At 43.9% G+C, this 11,223-nt stretch overlaps 1 protein-coding gene across 1 annotated transcript; it reads right to left on the minus strand.

Annotated features, from left to right (window-relative positions):
* Positions 1-1,729: 1,729 nt before the first annotated feature.
* LZIC (leucine zipper and CTNNBIP1 domain containing) lies at positions 1,730-11,192 on the minus strand. Its single transcript, XM_070956264.1, has 7 exons — positions 11,052-11,192; positions 9,970-10,096; positions 8,493-8,628; positions 7,441-7,539; positions 6,740-6,835; positions 5,623-5,704; positions 1,730-4,401 (listed from the first exon to the last, which is right to left on the minus strand). Exons 2-7 carry the CDS (start codon positions 10,068-10,070, stop codon positions 4,343-4,345), a joined length of 573 nt encoding a protein of 190 aa, XP_070812365.1. The 5' UTR covers positions 10,071-10,096; positions 11,052-11,192; the 3' UTR covers positions 1,730-4,342.
* Between the last annotated feature and the right edge of the window lie 31 nt (positions 11,193-11,223).

Below are 11,223 nucleotides of genomic sequence, written 5' to 3' on the forward strand. Positions count from 1 at the left end.
TTGACTCAGCCTTTCATCCTTTCTAAGGTAGGTAAATTGAGGACCCAGTTTGTGGGGGCAATAAGCTGACTTTGTAAAAATATACAAAAGGATGAAGGCTATTGCTTAACGCATTGTAAGCCGCCCTGAGTCTCCGGAGAAGGGCGGCATATAAATCAAATTTTAAAAAAAATGTAATGCATAGTAAATAAATAAGTGTATGTAAGCATTTACTCTTGAGTCATACAAGAAAAGCAGGACTAGAAGACCTCCAAAGTCCCTTTCCAACTCTATTATTGTGTTAAATCCCAATTTTAATCTCCAGTATGACCAAATGAGGCTAGATAGTCCTATCTGGAAAGTCAAGTTTAATGTAGACCGGCCTTCTCAACTCCCAAGTCTTCTAGAAGTGTTAAAAGACTAGAAACTCTCATCAATCCAACCCAACATGACATGACATGTTAAGAATTAAGATTTATTTATTTATTAGTTTGATTTATATGCCGCCCTTCTCCGGAGACTCAGGGCGGCTTACAATGCTTTTAAGCAATTTTTAAACTTTAGATATTTGCGGGGCAGTTTCATTGGTAAAACTGTACTGGAATGAATATACATATATACATACATACATCCACACACAGACAACATACATACATGCATATATTGTGCGAGTGTGTCTGTATCTGTAAGCAACTAGTTTATAAATTCCACGTAACATTACAATAAATCTGCAATCCACTGAAAATGGGCATAAATTATCTCCCCATTGTTGAAGGACTGATCTATTATAATAGTGTAGAATTTATTTCAAGCTATCGGTTTCCATGTCATAGGTATGTAAACTTTGGACACACATCATATTAAATCTTTCTTAGAATAAGTTTCTCTTCCAAGTCAAATAAATCACCTTTCACTAATTGGCTAGCAGGGCGGAATGAGGGAGCCCTGTTTTTTGAGGTTGTTTCAATGAAATCCATAAAAATGTCAAGAGATAAAAACTGGAAGAACCTGCAAGGAGGACCAAGGGCGTATTTGCCATGTTAAGACTCCGAAAGTCTCCCCCCGTTTTTGGTTGAACATTTCCTCAAATTCTTTATCTGAGGCTCACTAAGAGGTAAGGGTGCAGTGAAAGTCCTCCTCCTTTCCTCTCCTTCCTGTTGAATCTCAATCCTCTGAAGTGAACATTCTGCACTTTCCAAGTTGTGGTTTAGCACTTAAAAAGGACATCAAAGCCCAAAGACTCAGAAATTGACAACCTGTGTCAACTTCCGAAGACCTTAAGATGAAAAGCCCTTAAAAAGAACAAAAGCAGAGCAGCAGCAGACGGGAACTGGAAGGGCGCATCTACGCTGCGATCTGAGGCCATTGTGAGCACGTACACAGGGAACAGCAGGCAGTAATGACAATTAATTATTTAAGAAGAGCTGAAGGCTTTCGTGCAGGCTGTGCAGGAAAAAAGGGGGATTTGGAAACATCACTCTGAGATCCTTCGGTTGGAGGCTCATTAATTAGTATGCTGTGTGAAGGGAAGGGGAGTCTGGCGCTATTTCATCTTCATCTGAGGAGGAAGGTTTGCAATTAAGGCATCTGTTTGCCTTTTATAACTGACCGAGAGGCCTTTTGAAGGTGTTGCAGGCTTCAGAAGGTGCCATATGGCCTGCCTTGTCCCTGTTTGGCTGATTATGTAATTGCTGAAGGAGAGGACTCGGCATCTCTCCGTTAGACAACAAAAACAGGCATCAGACCGATGCAGAGGTGAAAGGTTCATATTTAAAACAAAGAGAGGTTCAAAATCGAGGCACGCATTCCGAAGCCAACAAGTTGCTTCCATCCCTTCAAAGCCCACGAACACTTAAAGCTGCATCCTTCTTCGTGGGAAGTGTGTACAGCGCTTAACATTAAGACAATGCATAAGATCCACCTCTCAGGTAATTAGTATTTGGCTTTGGATAAACACACAAAAATGGTTATTTGGGGAACAACTTTAAGGCAAATTGTTACAAAGCTAGAAAATCAAATTGATTTGTGTTTGATTTTTTTAAAAAAAATTTCATTTAAAAGGTGGCATTCTAACAGTTTAAGATTAAAATAATCTCACCATGTCAAACTATCTTATTTTATATGCTATTGTATTACTACATATCACACATAAATATTGGAAAAAAATAGAGAAGCTCGCAGAAGAAAACATAAACCACTTAACAGCTAGGAATTTCACAGATAAGAGCTGAATTTTCTGAGAATGACCAGGTTATAGCAAAGAAGCATTTAATTAAGGAAAGCAGGGAAAACTGACACAGTAGAGAAAAGGACAGAAAGTTCACAAAATACAATTCCTTCTAACCAGTTTTTAGTGCATGGAAAGCTGTATATTCAGAAATCCAGAAAGGGGTGGGGTTCCTATTTTTCCTAGACTGTCACACTAGCATACAACCCCTTCAATAGTAAACATGTCCAATTAGACAAATATTTTAACCGTTTCAGGACATTACATAATTTAGATTGCTTACAGAGAGGATTTTAAAAACGACTAGAGTGCCCAATGCCTACTTTAAGACTATTTATAACCACTTTAAGCAAAAATTTCAAATGCGGAAGCTAAAAATGAAATAACCTCTGCTATTACCTTCCCACAAAATACATTCAAAATGGAATGTCTTGTTTGAAAGCCCTGGTGTTCCTAAAGGGAGAAATATAAACGGACCATGAAAATAAAATGAGAGAAAATCAGAGATGGTTTACTAAAGTGAGATGAGCCATGTGCAAAAAGGAGCAGGGAGTACATGCAGATAGCCAAGCATAGCAAGCTCAGAAGGAGCCACCTGTTTAAAGCAGGTGTGACAGTCAGGCGCAACCGCACAAAACAAAGCTTGCCTTCTGCAGGGATCAGACAAACTCCAACCAGCGATAACGAGGCTGCTACAAACGGTTGGTCTGGCTAGGCCATTATTCAGCTATCACAACAGGAATAGTCTTACTATAGAAAGTGATGGCCTGAATGTTTCCCTGGCACTCTAGGAGCCTCACTTTCCCCTTTTTAACGCATCATGTTAAAGCTTGGTTCAGTTACCTTGTTGACTAAGCCTCAGGTGACGGGGCTTACACAACCCGCTAAGCAAAACACCACCGACCATAGCATGGTTTAGTGCAACATAGGAACTGGGTTTCCCTTTGGGGGGGATGCTTTGGGGCAGAGATGCCTTCCTCAAAAATAGATGTAAGCAAATACAATCACCCCCTTTGTTCCTATTTTAATTAAGAGATTTTCTCAACTGGCTACTCTCAGGCTTAGTTGGAACGGGCTGAAAATAGTTGATAAGATGCAGTAATAGCAACACTTTTGTTTCTGAGTGGGCTACTTGGAGCAGACGTATTTAGTTGATGATATTGACTCGTTTCCCAACGTTCAAGGCAAGCAGCGTTGAAAATGCAACACATTCATCACGTTGCACAATTCCAAGCTAAAAACCTTCGTACCAAAACAAGTTTGAGAGGTCTAACAGAGGCAGGGCACTAAAATCTCTGTTTCTTCAGGAAATGGCACAGCCCACTCGTACGGGGAGGGCTCCCTACAGCCCCTCATTTCTATTTAAGACACCGTTTCACGCTGCCCTTGGAACATATAGGAAGAACAATAGCTTATAGTTGTAACACTACGAGCTACACAAGGGAAGCCAGAGGCCCCGCGTCTTTCGGCTGCTTCCCACTGGGCTCACTGTCATTCCGATGCACAAAGTTAAACTGGCCCAGAAAATTCCTTACAGGGATGCTATTGTTCGCCCGTGGCGTCTTTGCTCTACAGCCGTACCCAGTAACATCAAACAGGCTAGAGAAGAATAGGCGGTCGGCTTGTAGGCAATCTAGGATTTGAGAGAGGCACGATTTCCACCAAGGGCTGCTGCCTGCGTTCCACAACCCCTACTCCCCATTTAAAAAAAAAAAAAAAAAAAGACCAATTTCCTGCAAGCAGTTTGAGATACGCAGCTGTAGAGATTGAAAGGCCGCTAAAGAGAGAGGCTTTGTCTCATTGCGTGCAACAACTTTACTCTGGTCAGAGCGCATCTGATGGACACAGAAGGCGAGGGAGCCAACCTCTCGGATCCGCACAAAAGCTGACGACAGCAGCAAATTAGGACCTAATGTTTTTGGTGTTTTTTTTTTTTTTTAAGAAAGTACCTCTGCGTTTCAACAGCAAGATGTGTGTTGCTGACTTTGAAAAGGCTGGGACCTGTTTGTTTTAGATTAACTCGCCGTTAGAATAACGAATATTACAAAAGGTTTGTAAGAAACACACAAATACAACGTGATTTAAAAAAAAGAATCCAATGCATCTAGTCTCCAAAAAAAAAAAAAAGAGGAGTCTTCATTGCTTTGATTTTTCTACCTCAAAGCTTGCCAGGGCGAAGACTTTATCTCCAGATCCTGTCGTCAAAGGAAAAACAAGCAAACAAATTAAAATACTTTTAGTGTCCCTTCTTTAACAGCCATCTGACACAGGACGTAAGAAAGTTCCTTTCTGTTCTATTTTGGCCATAAAATATACCTTTTAAACTACCAATTAAATTTTGAACCCGGTTCCCCTGGCTGAATAATTTTCCTGAAGTTCGATCAGGTCCAACTGGCAGGGCTGCTGGTCAGAGGAGGATGTGAACTCTAAGGGGATTCATGGTTTGCATCAGAGGTGGGGTTTCAGCAGGTTCTGACCAGTTCTGGAGAACTGGTAGCAGAAATTTTGAGTAGTTCGGAGAACCGGTAGTAAAAATTCTGACTGGCCCCACCCCCATCTATTCTCTGCCTCCCAAGTCCCAGCTGATCAGGAGGAAATGGGGATTTTGCAGTAACCTTCCCCTGCCGTTGGGAGGGAATGGAGATTTTACAGTATCCTTTCCCTGCCATGCCCACCATGCCATGCCACGCCCACCAAGCCACACCCACCACTGGTTTGCATGGTGATTAAGATCAGTCATGGGATTGACCCTTTGAGACTCTATTTTTTGTGACAATCCTTGTCAAAAGCAGAGAGTGGCTGGAATCTAGGAGTGGCTAAGATTGTGATAATTGTTCAGAAAAATAAATCATCCCCAGTGCAGGTAGTCTTCAACTGACAACCAAAATGGAGCCCAAGGTTTCTGTGGCTAAGCAACACAGTGAGTTTTGCCCTATTTTACCACCTGCCACAGTTGTTAAGTGAATCACTGCACTGGTTAAGTTAGTAACACAGTTAAGGGATTCTGGCTTCCTCGTTGACTTTTGAAGGTCACAAAAGCTGATTATTACACGACCCTGGGACTCTGCAGATGCTGCAAAGTTCGTAAGTGTGAAAAATGGCTGTAAGTCACTTGTTTCAGTGCTTCTGTAACGTGGAATGGTCACTAAACGAATGGTTGTTAAGTCGAGGACTACCTGTAGATGTTTTTGACCCATTTCTATTTTGTATTCTTTCTGTTGGGGGTGTCAATGGCACCTTCTTACTTACTGACCTGAATTATGTGAGAGAAGCATAGCCAGAAACTAAAACCTATTTAAATGCTCCTAATTGACATTTGCAGCGAGAAACGGCTGTTGTGAGGTGTGGGACTGACACTCCTGAGCCCTGAAAAGAGTGGTGGGTAGAAAACGAACTAAAAAGAATTTTCTTTTTACCAAGATCAGTCGAGACCTTCTCAAACTGGCTGAGAGCAGTTCCCGCGTTCGTCGAAAGGAAAATTTCATCGCTGGGGGTCAGCTGAAAGTAAGGAGAAAGAGCACACGGTTGACTGTGTAACATTTATATTATACCCTTTGTGGTCAATTGAATCATCTGTGATTTCATGGGTTCAGCAGATAAAGAAAAGAACGCTTTAAGTCGCTAATGAGGCCATCAAACGCTTTAAAGTGGGGTGTCCAACCTTGGCAACCTATGGACCATGCTGGCTGAGGAATTCTGGGAGTCGAAGTCAGGAGTGGGATTGAAAAATGTTAGCAACCGGTAAAACATAAAAAATGGTGGGTTGCCATAGCCATGTTGTTGGGGCGGTGTTTCCGCCCTCCCCAGGCTCCCCAGGCTTTCCTTGAGCTTCCGGGAGGGCAAAAACAGCCTCCCCTGGACTCCAGAGGCCCTCCAGAGGCCGGAAACGGGTCCATTTTTGGAAGGCCCGTTTTTTGCCCTCCCAGAGCCTCCAAAACAGGCCGCATGGAGACTCCTGGGAGGGGTGGGGTGGGGGGGACCAGCCAGTCCTTGCAACTACCGGTTTGGTGAACCAGATGTAAGATTAGCATCGAACCGGTCTGAACCAACTGAATCCCACCTCTGATTGAAGTCCACAAGTCTTAAAAGTTGCCGAGATTGGACACCTCTGATTTAAATGATATGAAGAGAGAAACTTCAACTCTGTGGCTTCATGCAGGAAACAAGGAACAACAGGAAACTGTCTTATTAAAAAGAAGTAATATAACTGGATTTTGTACTTTGTAATACATATGAATATAGTTAGTTAATCTTACTATCTAGGGCACAACTTCCCTTTCAAGATGGAAGTACACTATAAGGTTTCATAAAGCATAATCAACTGATCAAAGCTACATTAAAATCTTATTAACTCTGCTCCATTCCATGAAAACACTGAGATCAGACGAAGCAAGAAAAGTCCCGTTTTAATTGAGTCCACCAAAATCAAGTCCTATATGGAATCCCAGGGATGGGGGTGTCTGGTTAAAGAAGGCTGGTCAGAGAGGAGTAAACCATAGGATAAAGTACGAAGGAGGTGCCACCCTGAAGTACCTTTTCTCCCAGCTTGCGGAGAGCCGTGAGGATTTCCACCTTCTGCTGAGTGTAGAGGTCTCGTCCCAGTTTCCCCACTATCAGGTCTCTGTCCATCTAAGCAGGAAAGGAGAAGTCATATCAGCCTCCAATTACCTACTTGACGTTTGAGGATAAAGTTGGCCTGCACCTGTGACTGGGAATCAGTTATACACTAGAGGGCTGGGAAGCTCGTCTGAGCACTTTGCACTTTGCACCAATGTGGCTCTCGGCTTCCAGAATGACGTCATTCGTCTGAGCAAGAAGACAAAAAGGTTGCCATTTCTTCTTCCTTAGTGCGGACAGCAAAATCGCTTGTGAATTATGTTCAAGCCAACACAACTCAGGCAAGAGACTCTGTACACCGGTGCAAGATTTAAGCAACTTGCATAAATTGTACCAAAAAAAACCACCCCAAAATCACTTTCAATCATTTTTAACCATGCAGGTTCCCAGGCTAGATCAATCTATTAAAAAACAAACAAGATTTAAAAAAAAGGATGGGGAAATAAAACGGAACGTGCCAGCTGGGACCCCGATTCTCGAAATAAGATCGTTTGGCATTGGCATCAGTCTTGCCCCAGAAATATTGTTTTTCAGAAGGAAAGTGATTAACACTCTTCATGTCCTTGACTTATTGAAGAACAGCATTTGTTTGTTTGGAAAAAAGGAAACATCCTCACCTCAGCCAATCTTGTCCTCAACTGCCCAGGCTGTTTTTTGGCAAACATCCTGATGACTTCCGGAGTTTTAAAAGCCTGGCTGATGGCTGCTTGTATAGCCTAAAAGATAAAATGTAAATAACTTGTAGCGAATATCAATAGACAAAGTTACTTCGTGTTACATGGATATGATAAATATTATCATGAGTTATTTCTATGACTAGCAAGGGGCACTGAACCTCTAAGAAATTCCTTTGCTATCAGCACATGGGATGCTTCTGTTCATTAGTCACTTAAAAAGCAGCCAGCTTTTGCAATTTTTAATATCTGAAACATTAATTTATAAAACCAGAGCACCATATAGTTCTGCGGTTAAGAGCAACAGTTGGACTGCAGCAAGTTAACATGCCTTCCGTAGTCATTATTATTTTATAATTAATATTATTATTGCTCATATTAGTTCTTTAATCTTGCTGTACTGGACTTGTCAATCCTCTACCTACATTACAGGTAGTCCTCTATTTACGACCACAATTAAGCCTAAAATTTCTGTTGTTAACTGAGACATTTGTCAAGTGAGTTTTGCCCCATTTTACGACTTTTCTTGCCACAGTTGTTAAGTGAATCACTGCACTCGATAAGTTAGTAAGCCAATTTCTCCTTAGTTCTAAGTTGCTTCTCTCCTTGATCAGTTTCCACCCATTGCTTCTTGTCCTGCATTCAGGTGCTTTGGAGAATAGATTCGCTCCCTCTTCTTTGGGGCAGCCCCTGAGATATTGGAACGCTGCTATCATGTCATCCTTAGTCCTTCTTTTCATTAAACTACTTGTACATCAGTACTACTGTCTCTCATTTGTACCATCCATTCCCCCCCCCCCTCCGCAAGATGGAGAAATTTGCTTGACACTGCAAAGTCAGGTGACTTTCTGCAGGTGACAGTGTCTAAGGTTGCATGGAAGAAGGCTTAAAATACCCATCCATCGCTTTGGAAACAAAAGGAATCTAGAAAGGTGCCACCCACTGCAGGAGATATATTTGACATACAATCACCGAAATTCAAGCCAAATACTCACCAGTTGCATCCCACCGAGCTCATCTACCAAGGTCATATTGCCAGAGATAATTTTTTTCAAGGAGTCGTTGAACTCGCTCAGCTGCTCAAGTGTTTCCTTCTTGGTTTCTTCATACTCACTGACATCCAGTTCGTCTCTGCAAGGGAGCCAATCGCAATATGATTTTAGCTGTTGTTAGCAACGTATAATACGGATGCGGTGGCTCAGTGGCTAAGATGCTGAGCTTGTCGATCGAAAGTCAGCAGTTCAGCGGTTCGAATCCCTAGTGAGCTCCCGTGACTTGTCCCAGTTTTTGCCAACCTAGCAGTTCAAAAGCCCGTAAAAAAATGCAAGTAGAAAAATAGGGACCCCTTTGGTGGGAAGGGAACAGCGTTCCATGCGCCTTTGGCGTTGAGTCATGCCGGCCACATGACCACGGAGGCATCTTCGGACAGCACTGGCTCTACGGCTTTGAAACGGAGATGAGCACCGCCCCCTAGAGTCAGGAACGACTAGCACATATGTGCGAGGGGAACCTTTACTTTTACCTAGCAGCATACAGGTAGTTCCCGACCCATGGCTACAATTGAGCCCAAAATTTCTGTTGCTAAGTGGAACGCTTGTCAAGCAAATTTTGCCCCACTTTACATCTTTCTTGCCACATTTGTTAAGCGAATCACTGCAGTTAAGTTAGTAACACGGCTGTTAAGGGAATCTGGCTTCCCCATTGACTTTACTTGCCAAAAGGTCACAAAAAGGGATGTCACCCCAGGACACTGCAACTGTCATAAATATGAGTCAGTTGCCAAGTGTCTGAGTTTTGATCATGTGACGATACGGATGCTGCAGTGGTCCCAAGTATGAAAAGCAGTCATAAAGTCACATTTTTCAGTGCCATTGTAACTTCGAACGGTCGCTAAATGAACTGTTGTAAACCTGTATTCCCAATCTAGGGTAACTAACCTACCTATAGCAGGAAGGGGTAAACTGAGGCAGCAGGGCTACACACAGCAGCAAATGAATATTTAGCTATGCTTATTGCAAACGGCAATTTTAAGCTGCGACACACAAAACTGGGATACTCTTAAAAACAAAAATCGTTAAAAAGAATCACAATACACCCCCCCCCCCACCCCATCCCGAATCTCCTTCCCAAAAATCCTGGGCTGATTGCAGCAAATAAATATTTGGTAGTAGTGACCAGCTGAGGAATTCGGCAAAATGACTTTTTCCATGTTCACTTGGGTTTTATGCAGGAGGCATCTGGTTGCACATGATGTTTTGGGGGACCCTCTCGCCATCTCGGTGACGCTTGACAGAAGCATGAGAGCGGTCATTTTGCTGAGCAGAAGAACCAATCCCACCCCCCCACCCATACACACACGTCAACTTCAGAGCTGGTAAACTCTGAAATTTGCCCCATTCCGTCTCACGTTTGATCCATGGCGGATTAGTCATGTCTGGAAGGGCGGGCGGGCGCCCTCCCCCTGTCCCTTACCTGCACTCCTCCAGATCCTGCAGCTGTTGCATCAGCCTGTCCAGCTGCTCTTCCAAGTTCTGCTTCAACTTGCTGGTCTCGATGGTTCCCCTCGAAGCCATTTTAAGTCATGTGCCACACAGCCCTTCTGTCAGAGACAAAAGCAGAGACAAGAGGCTAAATGACAGGAGGGGCCCCTGCCATAGGAAGGATGAATAGATAGGAACTCTTCTACGAATGATAGAATTAAAGCATAGAATTAAAGGTGCATTAAATAAATAGCAACAAATAGCTTATGTGACACCAGATATATTCGATGTATATATGTATAAATACTGCATATCCGATGTTAATAGAAATGAGATTTTTTTCTGTATATATATAAAATTTAATAAAGTATGTTTGAAAAAAAAATAAAATAAAAGAGAAACTCTTAATTTGAAAAAAAACAGAAAGGGGAAGGGGCTGCAGCCCTCTCCCTCCCTCCTCCCTCTCCCTCACGCTCTCTCCATCCCCCCTCCCCTTCTCCCCCTGCCCCTCTCTCCCCTTCCTCCCCCCTCTCCCTCCCCCCTCTCTCTCCCCTATCTCCCCCTCCCTCTCTTCCCCATCTCCCCTCTCTCTCCCTCCCCATCTCCCCCTCACTCTCTCCCCCATCTCCCCCTCCCTCCCCCCCTCTCTCTCCCCCCTCCCCCTCCCTCTCTCCCCCATCTCCCCCCTCTCTCTCCTCCATCTCCCCCTCCCTCTCTCCCCCACCTCCCCCTCCCTCCCCCCTCTCTCCCTCCCTGGAAGGCATTTGGGGCCAAGAAAAATGTTATTTTCAGCTTGGAGGGATGCACTCCAGTTGCTAATTTTTATTTTTTTATTTTTTTTATTTTAGCCATGGGGTTTGCAATCTTAGCATTGTGCCAAAGGAGCGGAGGAGGCCCCACTTCCAGTTGCTGATTCAGCTCAGGTTCAGCGCCTTTCGAAGCCCTTCCCCCCCCCCAATCCCACCCACCCCCTTTTCCTATCCGACATCCCCCCCCCCCACTCCTCCCAATGAACCCCACTCCCGCATTGCCACGACCTGGCCTCGCCCCGCAGGGCTCCCCTCCCTCCCTTACCCACGCAACACTCCTCCTTCCTCCTCTCCAACCTCCCCGGGTGGATGAGAAGGCGGACCCCGCCCACTCCCTCGATCACATCTCTCCTTTGGGGAGGGGGGAATTAGAGCCCCCGTCCCACTTCCGGTTTGGAAGCCTTGGGGGAACCTTCCTGGGCGTCGGACATGCCGTC

Source organism: Pituophis catenifer, unplaced genomic scaffold (genome assembly GCF_029215685.1).
Source record: "Pituophis catenifer annectens isolate HBS135680 unplaced genomic scaffold, rPitCat1.0.hap2 SCAF_18, whole genome shotgun sequence".
NCBI classification, from domain to species: Eukaryota; Metazoa; Chordata; class Lepidosauria; order Squamata; family Colubridae; genus Pituophis; species Pituophis catenifer.

Excerpts from the sequence above, each read along its gene's own strand:
- LZIC (XM_070956264.1), bottom strand. The coding sequence starts at position 10,070 with ATGGCTTCGAGGGGAACCATCGAGACCAGCAAGTTGAAGCAGAACTTG. Across the intron at positions 7,540-8,492 it reads AGCTCGGTGGGATGCAACTG|GCTATACAAGCAGCCATCAG; the intron begins GTGAGTATTTGG and ends TTTATCTTTTAG. Across the intron at positions 5,705-6,739 it reads TCCGCAAGCTGGGAGAAAAG|CTGACCCCCAGCGATGAAAT; the intron begins GTACTTCAGGGT and ends CCTTACTTTCAG.